Source organism: Crinia signifera, chromosome 19 (genome assembly GCF_055691185.1).
Source record: "Crinia signifera chromosome 19, ASM5569118v1, whole genome shotgun sequence".
Classification (NCBI taxonomy): domain Eukaryota; kingdom Metazoa; phylum Chordata; class Amphibia; order Anura; family Myobatrachidae; genus Crinia; species Crinia signifera.
The window spans coordinates 50,357,250-50,381,005 of NC_139226.1; the positions used below are offsets into that span (position 1 = coordinate 50,357,250).

The 23,756-nt window shown below is 43.1% G+C and overlaps 1 protein-coding gene and 1 pseudogene across 3 annotated transcripts in view; both read right to left on the reverse strand.

Annotated features, from left to right (window-relative positions):
• Positions 1-5,251: 5,251 nt before the first annotated feature.
• Positions 5,252-23,756, reverse strand: part of LOC146042529 (sulfotransferase 2B1-like) — a 53,079-nt gene continuing 34,574 nt past the window's right edge. For 2 of the 3 annotated variants that reach the window (XM_083162577.1, XM_083162578.1), the window contains exons 3-7: positions 20,735-20,943; positions 19,274-19,400; positions 17,241-17,335; positions 8,610-8,790; positions 5,252-5,588 (exon numbers count right to left, since the gene is read on the reverse strand). In XM_083162577.1, the coding sequence (XP_083018703.1) occupies positions 5,470-5,588; positions 8,610-8,790; positions 17,241-17,335; positions 19,274-19,400; positions 20,735-20,943 (731 nt within the window). In that variant the 3' untranslated portion in view covers positions 5,252-5,469. The remainder of the gene's footprint in view (positions 5,589-8,609; positions 8,791-17,240; positions 17,336-19,273; positions 19,401-20,734; positions 20,944-23,756) is intronic. The other variant, XM_083162576.1, reaches the window with a different exon arrangement.
• LOC146043814 (5S ribosomal RNA) lies at positions 12,498-12,616 on the reverse strand (annotated as a pseudogene).

Sequence of the window (23,756 nt, forward strand, 5' to 3'; positions counted from 1 at the left end):
AATCTTGCCTAGGGCATTAAATAGGCTAGGACTGGCTCTGCTTCAGCCTAACCCTTTGGGGGTTGGGAATCTTGTGAGTGGCCATAGTCAGCCAGGAAGAGGGGGGGGGGGGGGGGGGTTAAGCAATATATGAGGTTAGAGCTGAGCCAGTCCTCGAGAGCTACCAACAGTTAATGTTTTCCAGATCTCCTCACAGAATCACAAGTAATTAGTTTCACCTGTGGCTCTTTTAATATGTGTTAGTGAGTAATGAGCACACCTGTGCAGCAGCTAGGTTGTCTGGAAAATGTTAACTGTTGGTAGCTCTCGAGGACTGGAGTTGGCTAACACTGGGTTAAAGTATCCCCCCTTGGCTGACCATGGCCCCTTACAAAATTCCATCCCCATTAGGGCTGCTTCAAAAAATTTCCCGGGCTGGTTTTAAATCCCAATCCGTCACTGTTAGTCACTCAGCCTGCTGCCCGCTGTATAGGTAATTGGGGGAGGGGGGGGGACTTTCTATTTTGTCAGTCCCGGGCCCCATGATTTCTGATGGCAGCCCAGCTAGGCAGTGCATATATATGCAGTGTAACAAGAAGGTCTGAATTGGGCCCTTTATCTCTTCTGTTCTCTGATGTCTGTGTATCTCATTTCCTCTATTCTCAGCTGTCAGATATCTCATCTCCTCTGTGTTCTATTGTGTGATATCTATTTTCCTAATTTCTCTGCTGTCTGCAAATGTCATCTTTTCTGTGGTCACTTTTCTGCATATCTCATCTAAAAAGTTCCCTATCTCTCATTCTACAATTGTGTCCGTTTATGTATTTCCCTATCTCTTTATCTAAATGTTCTTCTATCTATACATTTCTCTATGTCATGCCTGAGGTTTGTGTCTGTCTCTGATCAGTAAGAAACACTGAGGCTGGAGTAAAACTAAACCAAGGAGGTTTAATGAAGTTTTTCCACATACTGTATAAAGATTTGCACTGATAACGATAAATGATAACTGAGTTCAATAACAGTCACTGGAGTAGATGAGTAGTGCAGGTAATGACCAGAGTAATTGCGTTCATGGATAGTACCGATGGTGAGGTTCAGGATCGGCTGGAACTGATAGAGGAAGAGGATAGCAGGATAGGCTGGGACTGATGGTGAGTATTGAAGTCGCGCTGGAATCAACTGAGAATAGCAGGATCAGCTAGGACCGATGGAGGATAGCAGTATCGGCTGGGACCGATGGTGAGTATCGGAGTCGGCTGAAACCGATGGAGAGTAGCAGGATTGGCTGGGATCGATGGTGAGTATTTGACTCCACTGGAACCAATTGAGGATAAGAGGACACAGCTTGGATTGAGCAACAGGCAACATTTGGAACTGGCGCAGTTAAAACACATTACACACTATCAGCATCAACATTAGTCAGCAATCGGTGGTGGTAGGAAGTGGTATGCAGTCTTGGCAGCAGAGTGCAGAGCTGGTCAGGGTTCCCTTCTGAATAACTCTGTTACAATGGAGAAACTAATTTCCGATGTTGACCTTCGATGGTGGAAGTACCCGAGTGGGGTAATGTAACCTTGTCTTCAGATGAGTAGATATTAACTTCACTCTAGAGAACTCACGAACAGGTGCAAGGTATTCTTGGAATAAGGGAATATTAGTTCCGGAACCTTCTTCTCATCAGGTAGAATACAATAGTAACTGAACAGATTTATTACAACGCTTAAGATACAATTAAATACAATTGTCTTTAAGCGACAGTGCAAATGAATGAACACTTTCACAAACAGATTCAATTTATTTTACTGGAACAGGAATTCACTCGAACTGACTCCTCTCTGGTGCCACTGCTCCAACCGCATTCACATAGACTAACTTACCATACCCACTTCAATAAATTGTAAATGAACATCAAACAGTTACTTTAATAAATTAATTTGAGAACAATGGAATTCATGCATGTATTAGTATTTTGGTTATACCAAACGGATAATAAATTCTATATTATTGCGCAATAATGCTATACACCACCTAAACCACTAGATAGCGCTATCTTATTACAAACACAACCCTCCCGTAGCCACTGTCCACTGAGTCCTGTTCCCAAAGTCACGTTCCAGATAGTAGTAAGGCTATGCCTCCGACTCCTTTACTGGCTTATCCACTTGCTATGTATTTCACTACAGGTTTATAGGTTAGGGATTTCCAACTTGCTAGTTAATCACTCTTGCTGTACAGCCTATGCGGTGACGTATAGTCTGGAGAACGTAGTAATTTCCTCTTAAATGCTCTCTGATATCTGACAGTACAATATTAGAAACTGTCCTTTACAGGTGGTGGTCTAGAACAATAGAGCCATTAGGGGTCGAGATTATTGCAGCCATACGCTCCATATATAATGGTGGTTTCTCTTTCAGATACAATGTAGCCTGCTGAGCTGTCCCTATCGATCACTTTCAGTCTAAGATAGATTAGCTTAACAGCAAGTGACTGTCCCTCCGCAACTTATCAGTAGTATAATTTTATTAAGGATTCCCCTGGCCGCCTACGCCGGGTTTAGCCCTTACTACTATAGAGACCTGTCACTCTGTCCTGAGACGTCCCCTGGCCTCCTACGCCGGGTTTAGTCCCTCCTGGCTATCTGGTCTATGGATATAGACATTCCGGAGCATCTCTGATACTGCAGGGCTGTGTTATTGGGAATGTGTATGATGGTAGGCTGTACGGCCCTGTAGGCGTTACTGGGCGTGTTTATTAGGGCCGGGCGGTGCTACTGATATGAGTTTATCTGGGCTGGTATATTACAGTAGGCTGTCCTTTTGGGTAGGAGTTTCTAGGTGTCCTTACTGCTGCAGGACTGTGACCTAGTTACGGGGTGGGGTTACACACTCACTACTCCCCGGCTTCTGTGTTGCAGCTGTCACCAGACTCCGTCCATGGCAACCGATGCTCCTGGACTCCGCCTCCGCTGCCAACCCCACGATGACACCTCCTTACCGATCACGTCGCGGCCGCCTCCTCGTCCTCGTCACCGGACTTCTGCCTGCTAGAACAGCTGGGACCAGCCGCACCGACTCGAGACCTCAGGCTTTTCCGGTAAGTATATGTTTTTTTTCTAGCACCGCTCCCAGCCGGACCCCTCTGCCTCTTAATCTCGCCCAGGGAAAACTATGACACAGCGGTAACGGTCATCCCCTTATAAGCCTCTCTCCTCGCCCTCTCTCAGAACCGGCCATGCTCCCCGCAACATTATTGTTCATGGCTCAGTCACATTTTCCATCCCCGTGGCCTCGTGAGCCTTGAGGCAAAAGTCCCATTTGGCTAGTGGTTTTCGGAGGCATTTGGGACTAGTAAAAGTCCAATCCTTGTAAAACAAAGTCCCTTAATGTCCAGGATAAATATATGAGCTTGCAGGGTTATTAATGCAATAGGTTTTCCCTTCAGTAAGAGCGATGACCCGATTATATATACATATATACAACAATTATCTTTATATATAAACAGGGCTATTGTCAGGGTATGTCACATGGGGTACTGATGGAAGCACCAAGTAAAGCGATCCAGATGGGCCTGAAAGCTTGGTGTTAATGCAGCAGGAAGGTGCTGATACTGATGCTGACAATCAATGGTGAATCACAGGAGAGGAATACTGAAGATAGGATTCAGCTGGTACTGAATGGAGCCAGGAGGTGCAGGTGCATGACTACTTACACTAGTCACAGGAGAGCACTGAAGAGATACAACAAAGCACTGGCGATTTGACAGGGCTTTCCTAAAGAGCTTTATAGGACTCAGTGTGCTCTTATTGGTTGTTATAGTTGCTAGGCTACAGTCTGTATCCAATCCCGGGATTTCGATATTAGACTGCGCATGCTGCACTGCTGCAGAGTGACCAAGGTCATAGATCACGCTGCTCAGGTCGCACTGCTGCACCTTGCCGCCAGAACTCTCCCACTCCCAGCGACTAGACTACCTCCTTCTGCCGCACCACTGCTGTCTGCCCCGCTCCCCCAAGTAAGTTACTGTGGGGGATGGGGGGCATTTTTCTTTTAGGGATGCCAATCCCGGGAATCCCAGGATTGAGCATTATTCAATCCCTATTCCCGGGATTTAAAAAATGCCCTGGGATTGGCATCCCTACCTGTCACTACAGGGGAGCCAGCAATTTTGAGTCCTCCTCATCCAAGTGAGTTGTTGGCAATCAGGGGTATAATCTGTCCAGTTAATATTGTGATAAATAGATCATTGTGACAGTGTTGGAATTGTTAATGGTATGATAATGGTGTTATCAATGAGAAAAATGAATGAGATAATTAATGGGGCATGGCCAATAAAAGCAATATGGTTAGTGATTGTATAAACAGTGTGGCTAGTTAGACACTAGGGGTAGCCAACCAGTGACGCTCCAGCTATTGTAGAACGTCACATTTCAGAATGTCCTGTCACAGTTTTAGCATGACCTAATAGCAAATCTGGGGATGGGCATTCTGTGATTTGTAGTCCAGAGTAGCTGGAGTGCCACATGTCGCCTAGCGAGGTACAACCACAGGACGGTGCTAAATATAAGTGATGGAAAGAGTGGTGTTATATGTGTGCAATCTTATGGTGTCCATACACTAGGGTGGTTCCACTCTGATTTGGTCACTTTATGGCGATAAATCAAATGAAAAATTGCCAAATCACCTGGGTTTAACATCAGGTCCGATGACATGCGCGGTCCCAAGAGCATCACATCGGAGCCTGAAGATCAAAAGTGCTGCTCTATGGTTTTATCGCCGCGCCAAGCCTCCCGGTAGGCTTGGCTGGGGATTGCCTAAAGTATGTTGTATGCAAAAGGACTGCATATAGTGTATCATATGCAGTCCTGCCACCCGAGAAGTTCCTGGGCAGCTCAAGGGGGATCTTGGGCGATTTCTCCCTCAGAGATGTCACCCTAGTGTATGGGCACCTCTAAACAGGAAAAATTACATACCAAAATCTAAAATTTAGTCTTGTCACTTAATGCTGCTATCACATAGCAATGCCAGCTTAGACCCGGGATCTCGATCCCGCTCCGACCTGGGTCCGACACTTTTACACTAAACCCAGGATCACCCATCATACACAGTGCTACTCCAGGTTTAACCCTTTATAAAACCAGGGTCGAATTTCCGGGTTAGTTAACCCAGGTTATTAGGTTTGGTGTTTTTACACCGCACCTCGACCTGGGTCAAGGGCAACAACACGGAAATAATCAGCGTTATTGTCCAGATGTGAAAGGGGTATTAGAAATATAATATACTTGTAAAACTTTAAATTGTATTGAAAATAATGAGTTATGAGTAGTCTGGATGTTTTTGCCTTGGCTATCGAGAAACTCCCAGTATTCAGACCTTGACATTTGTTTTAATCAGGCATATATAATATATAGAATTACAGTGCAATATCAGAGGTAATCAATTCAAATACAGCCTGTTTGTTTCTATCACTGAGACACGTTTGACTTAGAATGACTCAATCCTCATTTTCCCAACCAAATGTTGTATTGCTGTCTTTCATCTTCTCCTGATAAAGTTCATTGAAATACTCGCTCTGGGCTACGGTAAATAAATTCTTCCAATCACCAGAGGTTCCTGCAAGAAACAGAGTGAAAATATGCAAATCTACATCAGTATAAATGCAAGGATAATGTCTAAACAAAACTTCCACATTATTCTCATCTCCATGTTATATTTTTATACTATTATACAGACATGAACAAATTATTTGGTACCTTTCCATGACAAAAAGATGAATTCATGTTTTTCACTAAAAGAACTTAACTGAAAAGCATCCAATTTAGTTGGAAACCGGCACAAGTGCTGAATTTGGATGCTATTACATGCGGTCACTGAATTCAGGGCACCCCCTTCCAGATTAAGCCAAGCCGTCTTCAGGTTTCACAGTTGGTAAGGTGTGCTTTTATTTTCCATCTATATACATAGAGGTAAAGAGCTTGATTCTGGTTGGTTCACAAAGCAGCGGTAGGTTGCTGCGTTGCAAGCCATGTAATGCCACCCGGCGGCCATGCAAATGCCCACCCTTGCTACTCGCGAATTTCCCTGCAGTACTGTGAATGGATGTTTTGCATTAACATCCATTCTCATGCTTGTGTGCGGGCTCAAAATCATTCGATAGTCGCGACCATCAAATTATTTCTGTAATGCTCGCTAATCTAAGTCACTCTCTGGTGATTTAGATTAGCTGTGATCTGCTCTGAGAACGGGGCGGGCATCTGACACCCGGTGGCATCAGCCGCCTGTCCCCGTAATGCAGATGGCTGCCCCCATTTGGAAGTGGACACTCAGCGTTTTCCTGGGTGCACCCAACGTTTCGCCCCCTGCCCGCCTCATGCATGCAACCCCCCCCGGTGTGAGCGCCTCGGAGACTATGCAAGTCTCCGAGGGTGCCCGCAGTGAAGACCTGCACATGCAGATATTTGCTTAAGCACATGCGCAGCTCTTCACCATCAAACACCCCGTACAAACATACAAGGAAGTTTGTTAACTAGAATAACCCAAATAAACGTCTTGCCAAAATTCATTTTTCAAAAATTTCAATTTTGACTCCCAGAAGCATTGTTTTAGATGCATTTCAGAAAATTCCAGTATAGATTTTTCTGTATTGTTTTTTATGGAGCCTACAGTCCTCAACAAACATTGGATGGTGGGTCAGGCAGGGACGCACCTTGGACGTAGAATCCAGCTTTTATGTCTTTGGGGTGTTTTCCTTTGTTCTTTAGTCTCAGCATCCTTCTGTTTAATCTGTGGTCAGATTTGGCTACAGTCCCATGGATTTTAAACTTCTTAATAATATTTGCAACGATTGTGAAAGGAACAACAAGCTGCTTGGACATGGTCTTAAATACTTTACCGTTACATGCTAGTCTATCATTTTCTTTTTGATACATCGAACAGCTCTCTCCTTTGCTTTTTTTTGTACATGTTCGGTGTGGTGCAGATGATGATACCAAACAGCATGTCCGTTTAAATAGGCTGATTGATGATTAGTGATTGCAGACGTGTGTGATGCTAACTCAAGAAAGAAATTATTTTGTAATTTCACAATAATCCAATTGTGTATCACTTTTCTAGGGATACTAATGAATCAGTCCAAGGCATTTTAAAATATCTTTGGCATATAAGCAATAATTCATATGTTTTCAGAGTTCTTTACTTGATTCTATGGTATAGAAAAGGCACTGTAGGTACTGTATACTGTATGAGACAATGGCTTTTAATTTCGTGACTTCTCAGGAGGAATGAAACGCCCCGCATGTTCTGGGGTACTTGTGTATTATCACGGCACCCGTTAAGTACTTAAAGTAGTGTCCTATTCAGCGTAGTAGGATCGCATCGCATCCGCGATTTGCATGCGATGCAATGGTACTTGTGCAGTTTCATAGCACCCCTGCCCGCGGATCGCATAGCATGCAAATCGCATGTGATCGCGTGCGATGCGATGCAATGCGATTTAGCACATCCCCACTATCCATGTCACCCTGAATCGTGGTGAGCGGGCTATGGAAAACGCAGATTACTTGATGTGTATTCCGCGTCCCCTCGTGGAGCACGCTGTGCACGGCACGTTTCAGGCTCATTTTCTGCGTCCCCTTGCGGGGCTCACTGTGCATGCCACACTTAGGGCTATGCTCGCCACACTTCGTAAAATTAACTCAACGCCGACACGGATAGTGGGGGTATGAACAGGATGGGAGGACGCGTACCGCGTCCGCACACCACGCTTCGGGGTGATGTGGATAGTGGGGGTGTGCTAAATCGCATTGCATCGCATCACATGCAATTTGCGTGTGATGCGATCCACGGGCAGGGGTGCAACATCACATCTCATGCAAATCGTACATAAACTTTTTGGGTGCCGTGATAATACACAAGTACCGTTCTGGGTGCTTGGCTTATGTCAGCTATTGCTGGCGTTATACTATAGAGGTGCTTCCAGGAGGTTCCAATATGTATGTACATATTTTCATAGTTATTATAACCCTTTCAGATCGCAACTAATTACCGGGTTCATGCCTGTTTGTTGCCATTCGACACGGGAATAGGTGCAATCTGAAAGGGCTTACCGGTTCCAGCAAACTGGCAGCAAAAAGGTATTACGAACAAGTAAAAAACAAGGTTCCCGTGGTTCGTTGCTGTGTTGCTGTGCAGTGTGAACAGTTAATCGGGTTGAGCGACCCGGTTCCCGTTCACACTGATGGTGGAGGCAGTTCTTGGAGCATCGTCAGCTCAAAGCGTTGCCCCCCCCCCCGCCCCCGATGTCACTCCGCCCCCGCATGATGCCAGTGAAACGGCAATATTGCCAGGTCACTGAAGGGCCCAGAGAGAGCGAAATGCAAGGTCGCTTCGGGACTGAACCATTTCAAAGTCCCAAAGCGACTCTGCATTTTGCTAAGTGAACGCGGTATTAGTTACATAGTAGTTTAGGCTGAAATAAGACTTCAGTCCTTCAGTTCAACCTTTAGTTATTTCTCTTGTATTACACTTTTTTACCTATATAACATAAATCCAATTCGCTGTTAGCTAGTGTACAGTACAAACAGTTACAGTTATCAAATTATAATGAAACATTCATATTTTGGATGAACGATTTACCTTTGCGTAAAAATGATCCTTTGGAATGATCCAGTACTTCTGGGGACATAAGAGTCCAATTAGACATCTTGTCTTCCTTCATGGCTTTAAAAGCCGAATGTTCTACAACTGAGTCAATCTGTGCGTCATCCAACTCCTGCCCCAGGAATTTACAGATTCTCACCACGCTGCCTCGGAGGTCCTGCAAAAACATGTTGTTCTACAGTCATATTTCTACATGGCATTCATATCATTAGTCCCACTGTACTATCCATATAAGTGATCCTTAATTGCAATAATACAGGAACATAACTAACATTGCAGAGATTACCTTCTTATGAGAGTAGAAGGGTTGTATTCACAAACTACAACAAGGCGTAATGTAGCCTTGAGCTTTAATGTATGGAGCTATTCAATTTTAAGCCCATTCATCTTGTGGCTGACGGATCACCATTGTGGGAGTGTAGCCAACGCAATCGCGTTTTCGTGGCCCTGCCCCCTGTCGTACAACTCCTCCCACAGCCTATCCTCTAACACCCCCTCGCAGTCTATACCTAACCAGTGGTAAAAAAAAACAGATAACAAGTATCTGGTGGGACGCTGAGTGGTGAGCTGCTGTGCTAAGCTGCAGTTATGTGGAACGGGGGTGTCACTCCCGTTAATGGATACCAAAAAAGAAGAAAGGGGTAAACTGCGCTATGTAAGTGGGTACCAATGGATTTACAATTTTAATTAAAAATATATATTGACAAAATAAAATTGACATAGAACATATACATGGGTAAGAACAATAATTAATGAGTGACTAGTAGCTCCGAAAAACTGAATATGTGGGTAAAGTCACGATGGGTCATATGAGGCTATGTGTCCATTCCTAGCAATGCATCTTTAATATGGCTTGATCCTGGGAGCAAATGGAAATATTTAGTTTGAGGCTTTATGGAGGATGCAGCCTTGTGTGCTTGAAATAGCCTGAGATGTTGCTGCACTGGCTCGTTTGAGAGGGGATGGGGGTCTTGAATGAGTCGTCACCTGGGAAAACCAACTGCGGGGATGCCGAGGCTGGTCTGGACACTGTGGTGGCTTGTTGGTGACTGAGCTGGGTAGGTCACTGGGAAAAATCTCTGACCCGTTTCGTTGCAATGAAACGCATCAGTGCTTTTTGCAAGTGACCTACAGTACCTAGTTTCTTGCAAGGGATTTGCTTCTTGCAAGTTACATACCCAGCTCAATCACCAACACCCGATGCCACATATTAATTGGCTGCCAGTGCCCTGATTTGAAGAAGCCTGCGCTCCAAGCCACTGAGCAACGCAGGCAGCACAGCACAGTGCATACCTCCCAACTTGTGTACTGAAGAAATAGGGACACTCGCGCAGCGTCCGAAAAGGTGGCGGGGCGTATGCAAATGAGGGCGCGGCTTATGCTAATTAGCCGCAACCTCATTTTCATACGAGAATAGACGCTGTGCGCATGCGCACTGCGTCTATTCTATTAGATTGGGGGGTCTCCCAACTGCCACCCCCCGCAGCGGGACAATTCCTGCCGCGGGTGGGACAGGACCCGAAAATTGGGACTGTCCCGCTGTAATCGTGACAGTTGGGAGGTATGCAGTGGATGGGGGTGCGGTGGGCAAAATGAGTGCCTCGGACCCTTCTCTCTCTCAGAGAGGCCACGCCAGGGACAGCTGTATCCCCAGCACCCCCCTAATGGCAGCCCTGTTCATGGTTGTCAACGCGATCAAATTAGACCAGCCCCATGCTAGGTGCAAGAGATTCATATTCACGTCTAGCACAAAGCTCCTGATGCACCTCCCATGTCTATGCCATCCTCAGTGGACAGAGGGAATGTGTACTCACTTTGTTACCACCCAGATGCTGTGCCCAAAACAACACATTTTGTGGAAGAACAGATCTAGATAATTAACATACGACTCAGAAGGTGAATGGCATGCCCAACAAAATGGGAACTCTTATCTGCACACACACACACACACACACACACACACACACACACACATATACACAAATATATATATATTATATATATATATATATATATATATACACACACTTAACATCGGCACTCACCTTTCCTAGTTTTGGGGTGCCCTATGGCTTGTGACCACATTGTTTAAGCAGACATTGTAGGGGCTCTGCACACACTAAATTAACCAGTTAATTTAGTGTGTGCAGAGCCCCTACAATGTCTATATATATATATATATATATATATATATATATATATATTCACTTCTTCGGCGGCACTCACTCAAATAAATCGATCACTGATCCTGATGACGGGGCATAAATAAAAGCTCCGAAACGTTGATTGCTACTCCAGTGGTTTGATCGATTTATTTGAGCGAGTGCCGCCGAAGAAGTGAATATTGTGGAAACCCCAGCCAGGGTAACCAGGAGGGCACCGCCTAAGCTGTACTGGATGAGGAGTGCTGGCCTTACTTGTGTCGTTATATATATATATATATATTATATATATATATATATATATATATATATATATATATATATATATATATATATATATATATGTTAGTTGTGGATGAGAGGCGCCACTTGTGCTGAATTAATGTTACCAAACAATAATATTCCCTTCTGTTAGAAAGGTGTCAGCCTGTCTTTTAGTAAAAGTATAGGTATGTTACTTGGGGGGTTAATAGATAGCAATGTAAAAAGACAGCGGCGACTAATTATTGCGGATGAGATAATTTAGATAATAAATAAATTATTTAATAGGATGACAATAAACAGATGGCATGATGATAAAAGACATGAAAAAGGTACGAGATGTATAAAAAAATGTATATATAAAAAAATGTATATATAAAAAGATGTATATATAAAAAAATTATTATAGATATAAAAACGAAGGGGGATATATATATATATATATATATATATATATAAAAAAGAATTACATATACGTAAAGGAATCAGGAATGAAAAATGCTAATAAAAACAATTTTGCTTAGCTTATGAGGTGATAGGAGGTAGGTAGCCCAACGCGTTTCGTCGATGTGACTTCTTCAAGGGGTGGAGGGCAAATGAATTCAGACCCATATTTATACCTGTATGCCTGTCAGGGTGATCTATGACATCACTTCCTGCTATTATTCAATTAAAAGTGGCTATACATATAAAAACATAGATAAAGGACTAAACAAATATCAAGGGGTGAGCTGAGCAATAGGTAGAGTGGATCGCTATATTTAGAACATTTTGCAGTGGCTAAAATCATTTTAATTTCACAAAGTCCGTGATTCGCGGCACTTCCGCCACGTTTCCGCATCCTTAGAGCGCTACTGCGCATGCCCGGCTATTTCGTATCCCGGAGATGTGGTGGCCTTCTCTTCTTATCGCGCATGCGCCGGGGGACTCTGGAGCTGACGGAGTTTCATCATACAGCTCTTGTGGATCTGTCCATGATAGCGGGTGCCGGCGGCCATTTTGTGGAAGGTTCTTCTCATATGATAGCTGCTTCCAATGCGTCTTGTGGCCATCTCATTGTAGATTGCCGTGCCAGACGAATTCCATACATAGAAACAAGAAAGGACATAGTAACCAGACCATTCATGGTTATATTAATGTGGATCGATACCAGAGTGATTTATTATCTTAAGTATTTCGGTGATGGTGATTTATTGTTAAATAAATAAATAAATATATAAATATGAATAAATATACATATAATGCCACTTATGATATGTGAAGTACTGTGAAATAGACCCAGCTAAAAAGGTCATGCTGGGAGTAAAAATTAATAGTGTTGATTTAATAGTTTGATTTATACAGTGAATAAGTGCCAGAGAAAAGGCAAGAGAGTACTAAAGTGCTGGAGTGCTATAGTGAACCATAAAATCTCTCCGGTGTATTACAGGTTTGCTAGTGGGTGCTACAGCACCTGGATTTTCCAAGTGGTCTCCCATCTTGGTACTAACCTGGCCCAACACTGCTTAGCTTCCAAGATCGGACGAGATTGGGCGTAACAAGTGTGGTTTGACTGTAGATAAATGCAGCGACACCTGGAGGTTTTTAATATTTTATTATAAACATACAATATATATATCTGGTGTAAGTAGTGAAAGAGAGTGGAGAGTTAGTCAGGAAAGGAAAGTATTTAAAAAAGGGGTGGATATTTTAAAATACTACTTTTAGTTTGTACAGAAGTGGATAAAAAATATATATAAACCGGATTGACCTTATAAGAATGGCGCTATCTCATAGTTATCGTTGAAGCCCAAGGGATGTAGAGTGTTTAGTTCAAAAATCCAATACATTTCCCGCTGGGACAATTTGTTCGCCAGATCGCCACCTCTTGGTCCTAGTTTAACCCATTCGATGGCTTTGAAGGTCAGTCCCTCCAGATTGGCATTATGGTGGTTCTCAAAATGTTTATATATGGCGTGGCTGTCGATTTTATTCTTTATGTTCCGGCTGTGTTCCTGAATTCTTAATTTAAGAGGTCTTTTTGTTTTGCCCACATATTTCAGATGGCAGGGGCACTCTAGAAGATAAATAACGGATGTGGTGTTGCAATTCATGAAGTCTTTGATGTGGTACTCTTTCGTGTCATTGTGGTTGGTAAATTTCTTTCTGATGGGGTGGACGAATCTGCAGATGTTACATTTCCCACATTTGTAAGAACCCGTGCATTTCAAACTAGGGTTTGTTTGGGTGGGTTTTGATGTTAATAGACTTGGTGCTAGAATGTCTTTCAAATTCTTGGATTTTCTAAAAATGACTTCTGGGTTAGGTGGTAATATCTCCTTCAAGATGGGATCCATGAGTAATAGGTTCCAGTGTTTTTTCAGGCTCTGTTTAATTGTTGGTTCATGTTGGTTGTACGTAGTGATGAAGGCAATTTGTTCTTTTTTCTCTTTTTTTGCGTTGTACTCCAGGAGATTTTCTCTTTGGACATTCCTCACTTTAGTCCTTGCGTTCTGGAGGATTTTAGTGGGATATTCTTTTTCTTCAAATCTTTTATTGTACAGCTCCAGTTGGGTTTCACATTCCTCGTCTCTACTGCAATTTCTTTTAATACGATTGAACTGTGAGTATGGGATATTTTCATTCCACTTACGCAAGTGATTACTCTTGAACTGTAAGTAACTGTTGGTGTCGACTTGCTTGATGTAGTTCTTTGTGTTCACTTTTGTGTCTTCACCCATCAATACCAAATCTAGGAACTCTATTTTAGTTTTACTGATGTTTGACGTGAAACGCAAGTTCATTTGGTTGTCTCCAATGTATTTTATAAAATCTCTAAAAAGTTCTTCATCACCTTCCCATATAATTAGAATATCATCGATATATCTCTTGTAAAACCTGATATTGTCCTTAAAATCATGGTCTGTGTGTATAAAACGTTTCTCCCAACTTCCCATAAAAAGATTCGCAAAGCTGGGTGCAAAAATCGTGCCCATCGCTGTCCCGCATTTCTGAAGATAAAACTGGTCCAAGAATTTAAAATAATTGTGACTTAGGATAAAATTCATGATATCACATATGAAGGTTTTGTGTTGTGGGGTGAGTGTTACGTCATCTTCCATAAACTCTTTGCATGCTTCTACCCCTTGCTGATGTTCAATGCAGGTGTACAGCGATTTGACATCTATTGTGGCCCAATAAAAGGAATCCTTCCATTTAAAATCTTTTAAAAGATTTAAAACCGTGGTGGGATCTTTCAAATAGGCTGGCAACTTCGTCACATATTTACATAAAAAGATATCCACATATTCTGACAGGTTTGAGGTCAGGGAATCAATCCATGCCACTATGGGTCGTCCTGGTGGATTTTGCAAAGACTTGTGTATCTTGGGTAAGAAGTAAAAAATAGGGGTGATGGGATTGGACCTCATTAAATATTGGTATTCTTCTTTGGTAATTAGTTTTTCACGCAGTCCATGAAGGAGTAGCAGTCTTAGATCTTCTATGAATTCCTCCTTTGGATCTTTACTCAGAGCTGTGTATGATGCTTGATCCCCCAAAAGTCTGTTCGCCTCACATACGTATGCATCACGGTCCATAATCACCAGACCTCCCCCTTTGTCTGCTTGTTTCAGGATGATTTCCGGGTTATCTTTCAGATTTTTCAGAGCTTCTCTTTCTGCATTGGATCAGTTTTTCTGAACAATTGGTTCCATTTCTTTCTCACATAGATCTTTCTTTACTAGATCATAAAAGATCCCAATGTTGTTGCCTTTTGATTCGAGCGGGTAGTACTTAGACACTGGTTTTAGCCCAGATTTTGATCTACTTTAGTAGTTTTGTATAGTGGCATTCTCATTCTTGGCAAAGTGTCTTTTCAAAGTCAATTTCCTTACAAATTTGTTCAGGTCGATGTAGGTTTTAAATTTATTCATGCCCCCTGTCGGGGCGAAGGATAGACCTCTGTTAAGAAGTGTGGTTTCTGCTTTGGATAGTACGTGTTTGGAGAGATTAAAGATTCCTTTAGGTTGTACTTCTACTGGATCGTTCTTTTTTTGGGGTCTCTCCCTCCTGCCGCCCCTTTTTCCTCTTCTTCTATGAACCTTCTTTTCAGTGGGAAGGCTAGTTTGACATCTTCCTTCACATTTATTCTTATGGTTTCCCGAATTCTTGTCGCTGTGTCCGTGGATAAAAAACCATCATCTCCTGACGACTTGAGTCTCTGAAGTGGTGTGTATCGGTTGAATGTTCTCCAGTGTGGTGTTCTAGGAGACTCATTGTTTCTGTTGTCGAAATTCTTGTTTCTATTTCTCGCTGTTTGGTTGGATGGCCTTTGGTAGTTTCTTTGTTGATATGGTGCGTTAGTAAATCTGCTTCAGTTTTTTACTTTGCCTTGTTCATAATCGTGTTTGTCCCTTGTGAATTTCTTCTCCTTACTTTTGATGACCTCCTCCTCCATTCTTTCAAGTTTTTTGTTTAGAACTTTTTCGTTAACCTTGTTATCTTTGAAAGGCTCAAGGTCGGTCTCTTTGTTCCTGATTTCCTCCTCCAGTAGTTTTAGAGATTTCTTTTTTTCACTTACTATCAATCTCATTAGATTGATTGAGCAATTATGCAATATTGCATCCCATTTACTGATAAATTCTGTGTCTGTGTTTCCAAAAGTTGGTTGCTTGGTCAATCTCAGACCTCTTGGAACTCTGTCCACTGAAATGTATTGTTCAAGTCCTTTTATGTCCCACCGTGTTTTCATTTCTTTGGCCAATATTCTTTCCATTGTCCAGAATTTATCGTCCAAATCACATGGATTTTCGTGTTCAATGATAACCGCAGTTTCATTGAAAATTTTTTGGCACCAATCATTTCTTTTGTTGGTGCGCTCATAAGCTCCAACAAGAACTATGTTCAGAGCTAATTAGCACCAGGTGGCCTCCTAAGTAATACCTGGAATTTGTCTGTTAGTTGCGGATGAGAGGCGCCACTTGTGCTGAATTAATGTTACCAAACAATAATATTCCCTTCTGTTAGAAAGGTGTCAGCCTGTCTTTTAGTAAAAGTATAGGTATGTTACTTGGGGGGTTAATAGATAGCAATGTAAAAAGACAGCGGCGACTAATTATTGCGGATGAGATCATTTAGATAATAAATAAATTATTTAATAGGATGACAATAAACAGATGGCATGATGATAAAAGACATGAAAAAGGTACGAGATGTATAAAAAAATGTATATATAAAAAAATGTATATATAAAAAGATTTATATATAAAAAAATTATTATAGATATAAAAACGAAGGGGGATATATATATATAAAAAAGAAATACATATACGTAAAGGAATCAGGAATGAAAAATGCTAATAAAAACAATTTTGCTTAGCTTATGAGGTGATAGGAGGTAGGTAGCCCAACGCGTTTCGTCGATGTGACTTCTTCAAGGGGTGGAGGGCAAATGAATTCAGACCCATATTTATACCTGTATGCCTGTCAGGGTGATCTATGACATCACTTCCTGCTATTATTCAATTAAAAGTGGCTATACATATAAAAACATAGATAAAGGACTAAACAAATATCAAGGGGTGAGCTGAGCAATAGGTAGAGTGGATCGCTATATTTAGAACATTTTGCAGTGGCTAAAATCATTTTAATTTCACAAAGTCCGTGATTCGCGGCACTTCCGCCACGTTTCCTGCATCCTTAGAGCGCTACTGCGCATGCCCGGCTATTTCGTATCCCGGAGATGTGGTGGCCTTCTCTTCTTATCGCGCATGCGCCGGGGGACTGTGGAGCTGACGGAGTTTCATCATACAGCTCTTGTGGATCTGTCCATGATAGCGGGTGCCGGCGGCCATTTTGTGGAAGGTTCTTCTCATATGATAGCTGCTTCCAATGCGTCTTGTGGCCATCTCATTGTAGATTGCCGTGCCAGACGAATTCCATACATAGAAACATATATATATAATCTCACCATTTGCATCTGAATGTAGAGATCTGTCTGTTTCAGAATACACATGGGCACACACAGACACGTCACACATACACTCACACACAAACACAACCATGCACTATTGCAATTTTTTGTCCATAAGCCAAATAACTTACCACCATGTTTTTGGCATGTATGAGGAAACTGGTCTGCCTAGAGGTAACACAGAGAGAACATACACATGGCCCACGTGTCAATGTTATAGTGTAACCGTACCTGCAGCAGCTCCTCGTATGTAATAAAGAAGAATCTGCTGTCATCCTTCATTTGCATCCAGCCTGTCACATGTTCAAACCAAGAGCCATACATAGCTGAAAGTAAGCCAAGGGAACAGTTACTTACATCATCCAAAACAACAGTGAAACTCTTGTGACCACAATAAACACAGAACCAGCTTAGCAAAATCATAACCAGCAGGTGGGGACAAAAACAGGGTTGTCACCTAAGGCTATGGGGGATATGGTCACTAGGTCGACACATTGAAAGTCGACATACATTTGGTCGACGACTAAAGGCTGAGAGGGCTTAGGTTGACATGAAATAGTATAGCTACAGTATAGTCAAGATAGCTTCCAAGTATGTACAATTGCCACGCATTGAAGCATACTGACAGGGCATCATGAGAAAGGTTAGCCTGTATACTATAGTGGCTCTTGGTCATGGGGCATGATTCTGGTTCACTCGCAAAAGCAAATCTTTCTCTAATGGATAAAACCATGTACTGTCACATAGGGATGTGTCTCCCACTGTGGCAGCACTGGATCCCCTTCTGGGCCCACAGACAGGCCTTCCTATCAGCGACTTTACGCATTAATTATATTGTAAAAGTTAAATTACGCTTTTATTTTGTCATTTTTCTTTTTTACATTTTTCGTTTTTTTTGTTTGTTTTAATCTATTGCAAATGCACAGCCATTCCGCAGCTGCCAATGATTTCCCTGCTAATTGAAAGAAGAAAAAAAGGTACTTGTGTATTTTGGCGGCGCCCATCGCATCGCATACCAGAAGCCATGCGATGGTATGCGATGCGATATCGCGCGATATTGTACAATGTCATACAATTTTAAAATTGTATGACATTGTATATGGCATACAATGCCATACAATGCGATGCGATGCGATTAAACATTGTATAAGCACCCTAATGGGTGCTTACAATGTTAAATGCACCCCCACGCCACCCCCCCACTATAAACTTGAACCCGAAGCGTGGCGAGCGGCGGCGGTACGCGTCCTCCGACCTTTTCATACCCCCACTATCCACGTCGGCGTGGAGTTGAGAATAGAAAGTGTGGCGAGCGCAGCGAGCCACCGAGCCCGAAGCGTGGCGAGCGCAGCGAGCCCCGCGAGGGTACGCGGACAGCTGTGAAGCCCGCGAGGGACCGCGGATACCTCTGAAGCCCTCGAAGGGACGCGGATACCTATGAAGGTTTCCGCGTCCCCTCGCGGGGCACGCTGCGCTCGCCACGCTTCGGGCTCGGTGGCTCGCTGCGCTCGCCACACTTTCTATTCTCAACTCCACGCCGACGTGGATAGTGGGGGTATGAAAAGGTCGGAGGACGCGTGCCGCCACTCGCCACGCTTCGGGTTCACGTTTATAGTGGGGGGTGGCGTGGGGGTGCATTTAACATTGTAAGCACCCATTTGTAAGTAAGTAATGTCAGCCCTGGCGGCTGTGCATGCTCCAATGGAGAAACAATGGAATTGCTCAGCTGGGCACCATCTAGTGGCTGCTGGCGCACACAACACTTGAATTCCCTCTATAGAGGTGAGGAGCAGAATTGGCCTTGTATTATATATAGGATATTTACAAAGAAGTATAAATACATTAACGCTTTTTAATAACTGTTTTTAAATGATCATTTTTGCAACATGACATAGAGACCATATTTATGTGCCTTTGACTCTTTATATAAAGCTATTATATTAGCAAGTGACGGACAGGTAATATTTTATTTGAAGACCCCAGTTAAAATAATTTGAAGACCCCAGTTTAATAATCCCATAGTGGTCGACCTTTTGACTGGCGGTCTATACACCTTTGACCTAATGACCCATACCCAACCCAAAATGTGTATCCTACCAAAAACAAGTTCTGTTCGACTGCATCCTGCTAAAACGCAATGTGTGGCCCGGCCTTATAGTGCAGTTTTCCTACCAGTAGCCATGAATACAGACCAATGAGATGTCAGCGGCATAATTATATGTAAAGTGTTATTTATACATATACAGGGCAGTGAATAAACTCACCATTTCCCTGCAAGAAATCATCTAAGAAATCCTGGAACTGTCCAACTTCTGAATAAATTTTTAGAATCTTGGTAAAATGGAATAAAGATGCAATGACATCGCGAGGATTTCGCATTGTGTAGATAATCTAAATCAAATCAAGAAGAATTAATTTAGTATATATACTGTATATATGCACTGTGACCATAGGTGCCGATTTATGTTTTTGCTGGTGGGTGCTCAAGCCAAAAATATAGGGGAGTGGCTTCATGGGAAAGGGGTGTGGCCACAAAATAATACTGATTTATATTACGCAGCACAATATTCAAATTTTGGCAACAGTGCCAAATACATAAATGCCCCCACAGTGCAGGTACATAAATGCCCCCACAGTACCTGTGCCAGCGACGAGGGAGGGGGAGTGCAGTGGGACACGGACGGGTGGGCCGCTGCTGAGCGGGTGGGTGCTCATCAATTTCCGTGGGTGCTCGGGCCCTCAAGCATCCACAGAATCAGCACCTATGACTGTCACCCTGGTCATCTGATGCTGTAAACTGCTGTAAATGCCCATTTACAGCAGTTGACTTGGTCACAGTGCAGGAGTCATGATCACATGACTGGAGCCCCGAAGTAGAGCAAGGATCACTGCACCTTCTGGCTATGGGTAAGGTGCACTAACCCTCGCTGGTTCATCCTGCCACACATTGCGTTGACATTGCATTGATAATAATCGTATATGCACAGCATATGTGAAGAGTACTGTATGGCATACCTCCCAACTGTCACGATTACAGCGGGACAGTCCCGATTTTCGGGTCCTGTCCCGCTGTCCCACCCGCGGCAGGCATTGTCCCGCTGCGGGGGGTGGCAGTTGGGAGACCCCCCAATCTAGTAGAATAGACGCTGTGCGCATGCGCACAGCGCCTATTCTCGTATGAAAATGAGGTTGCGGCTAATTAGCATAAACCGCACCCTCATTTGCATACACCTTTTCGGGCGCTCGCGCGAGTGTCCCTATTTCATCAGGACAGAAGTTGGGAGGTATGTTATGGTAATACCAGCAAATGAAAGGAGGCGGCCGGCGATGGTGCAGGATGCAGCTCACCGCTCATCGCCGGGCCATACACACTCGGTGGTTAAAGTGAGCTGCTTTCAGCTCAAAATCGCCCCCTGTGTATATGGGCCCTAAGACTCCCAGAAAACTCTGTAGTCTACCAGACATATGGGGAGTGAATGACTTAAGTGTATAATTTGTTAAAAAAAAGAGAAACACAATAGAAACACGCGAGACAAGCTGAATATGTTTTTTTGACCATAGTCTAATTTATCTTAAAAATAACATGACCTAACATAATATTAGATGATCAGTTTAAATCACTTTTTGTATAATTACTTATTTAATAATATAAGCTCTATAACAAATCTCATTATTCTGGCCATATACTGTATTTCCGAATATTCTTTTGTCTTAATTGTTCTTACTTTAGCTTTAGACTTGAAAAAAGATTTGGCAAACAAGTTGTAGGGCAGATGGGAAGAGATAATTCTTGGGGCAACGAGGTCCTTGATCTGTGTTTGACCATAGATATTTTCATACCATGGCGATCTCATGTAGATTGGTACACTGTTACTAAGTGCGGCATTTCCTTTGTGCTTTATTAGGTTCAGGATCTGTATCATCCAGTTAGTACCTAAAAATAATGACATTCATAACATCATTAGTTCTAATTTATTATTTAATCAAACAAACAAATCTTTTTTGTCTCCCTGACTATAATATAAGAAGTGGGTGGAGAGTAGGGTGACCAATCCCGAGATGGGGATCGGCAGGATACCGGGATTTGGCCCCAAAAATCACAGGATTTCGGAATGAGACTGCTCATGCACAGTCTAATGCAGAACAGCATGTGAGCACCCACTCAGTCACTGCCCGGCTTGTCCCACCACAGCTGTGTGGCTTTGTGCAGCGGTACTTGTCAGAGGTCACGCTGCGCAGGCCCCTCAGCCCCCCGCCTGCACCGCCCGCCTTCCCCGCTGTTAGACGCATCACCCATCCCCCACACCACTATAGCACGCACGGCCCGGGAGCGTAGATGTAGCATATCTAGACTTTAGCAAGTCATTTCACACTGTCCCACATTAAATAAACTCAAAAGCTAAGGACTGGATTATAAAACTGTTGAATGTATAGGAACCTGGATGCAGGACAGAAAGTAGTCAGTAGTAGTAAATAGAGTTCATTCTATGGAGGGAAATGTTCCCAGTGGAGAACCCTAGAGATCTGTACTTGGACCAGTGTTCTTTGATTTCATTGTTAGTGACATAGAAAATGGTATTGCTGGGAAAGTTTGTATTTTTGCAGACAACGCAAATATATGCAACATGGTAGATACACCAGAAGGTATTAAAGGAATGGTCAAGAATGTGGTATCGCGCCTAAGCAGAGTGTGCAGACTGGTCAGTGACACCTATCTGTTCAGATGCTGCAGTGTCTGTTACAAGTATAGCGGTAGAGCCACAAGTCCATCTAGATGTGAGTCGGGCCTTGGCTCTGCACAGCGGTGGGTGTGCACACTGATCAAGTCCTGCCAGGACTCAGCGCTGGGCGACGCCATACTCAAACAGTATAAAAGTATTTAGTAAATGCAATTTTGAGCTCAAAGTAGCTCACTTTCCCATTTTGAGCTACTTTGAGCTAAAAACCTCCTAGTGTGTATGGGCATGTGACGAGCAGTGAGTGTTGATGAGCGCTCCCGCATCATCGCTGGCCACCGCCATCCATGGGCTGGTGAAAATCGCTCAGTGTGTATGCACCTTAAGTCACTTCAGTGGCAGAATTTGTGGCTGATGAGACCAGGTGCAAATATATAATTTGGGAGCCCCTGCTCCACCCCAACCCAACACAATATGTAACATGTTAGTGGGTGACAGCGAGAGGCATAGGGTGAAAGGGGTAGGCAGAGTATGACAGTGAAAATTGGGAGGCAGTAGAGGGTTACAGGGGCAGCAGTGGGCCCTTAATTCTCGGGGCCCCAGATACACTGCACCTGATGCACCAATAGTAGTAGTTCTGCCTCTGAGTCTCACTAGCAGCAGTATGCTATGGATGAGCACACACCGGTACAGATAAGAAAGTCCCTGTGTGTCAGCACATGTGCATAATGCAGACCCCCTAACAGACAGGATATATATATATATATATATATATATATAGTGGGGGCGACCTGGCACTCCTGGAACAGTAGATGATGGCCCGGGTGCCTCTGCAGAAACGTATGTAGGCTGAAGGTGAATAGAACTCCTTGGAGAATAAACACCAGCGTGGCACTCCGGGTCTTAGTACAGGTGCAAAACTTTTATTTGTGCAACAGTTTCGGGGGACATACTCCCCTTCCTCAGGCAGACAGCATAATAAAAATACAAGCTTAGGGTCCTACCTTATATCTGTGAATGAGTTTAGGGCGCCTCCTCCTACCACGCCGCGTATGCCGTCTATCCCAGGCTGAAGCCCGCCGCTTGCCGAATTCAGAGCGCGGGTCACTTCTGGGGTATGACATCTCCTAGCAGCCACCTGCACACTAGATCCTGTTTGCCTGGCAACGGGATCAATATAAGACTGTGTATTGGCTGCACCTTTCCTGGAGTCTATATTGGTATGTATGCCAATTCAATCATTGTTTCTTTGTTGTTGTGTTGGAGTAGGAGCTAGTGTGGGAAACACTTCCTTAATGGGCCATCTTATACTGGAAAACAAACTTTAATTGAATAGCAGTAATTTGTTCATTGAGTTCGACCAATTGTGGGGAAGACTCAGCACATAAGGTTACACACCATGAATCTAGAACCTGTTTAAGTAAACTATTAAGCAGATTCAGATGTTCTGACACGGAGTTAAATATTGCTAGCTGATTAAAAATAATTCATTCCCAACAGATCCAGGGTGGCCTCTGCATGAGGGTGTCCATCAGATGAGTTAATCGGACCAGTCCGAAACAACATACCGAGTGTATATACAACTGACCCTATACCAGTAGGTATATATTTTTGTGAATTGATATACAAAATAGTTTTCCACACCTCTGGCCTGAACTAAGAAATTTAATTTAATTTGATTATCACCTAACAGAACCATCCCTATAAGGGGAACATTTTTTGGACGGATTAGCGGGGATAATACCCTAGAACCCTTAAACCCTAAGGTAAAAGTTCAAGTTCATAAATAAACCTCAGCCCCAGAAGGGGGTACGATTGTAATATCATGCTCACTATATTTTTATTTGTATGTATGCCCACAGCTATCCAATCATATATATGCGGATTAAAAAGTTCTCTGTACTGATTGAAACATTGTGAAAAAGCCCTAAAGCTACAACGTAAGTGTCTTTCTGGTGTAATAACCCCAATGAAAATGATAAAACTTGTAAATATCTCTTCCCATAAGGAATCCTCTACCCTAGAGCCAATGATATTTCGAGTTATCAGAGTGATCTCTAAAAAATGGCAC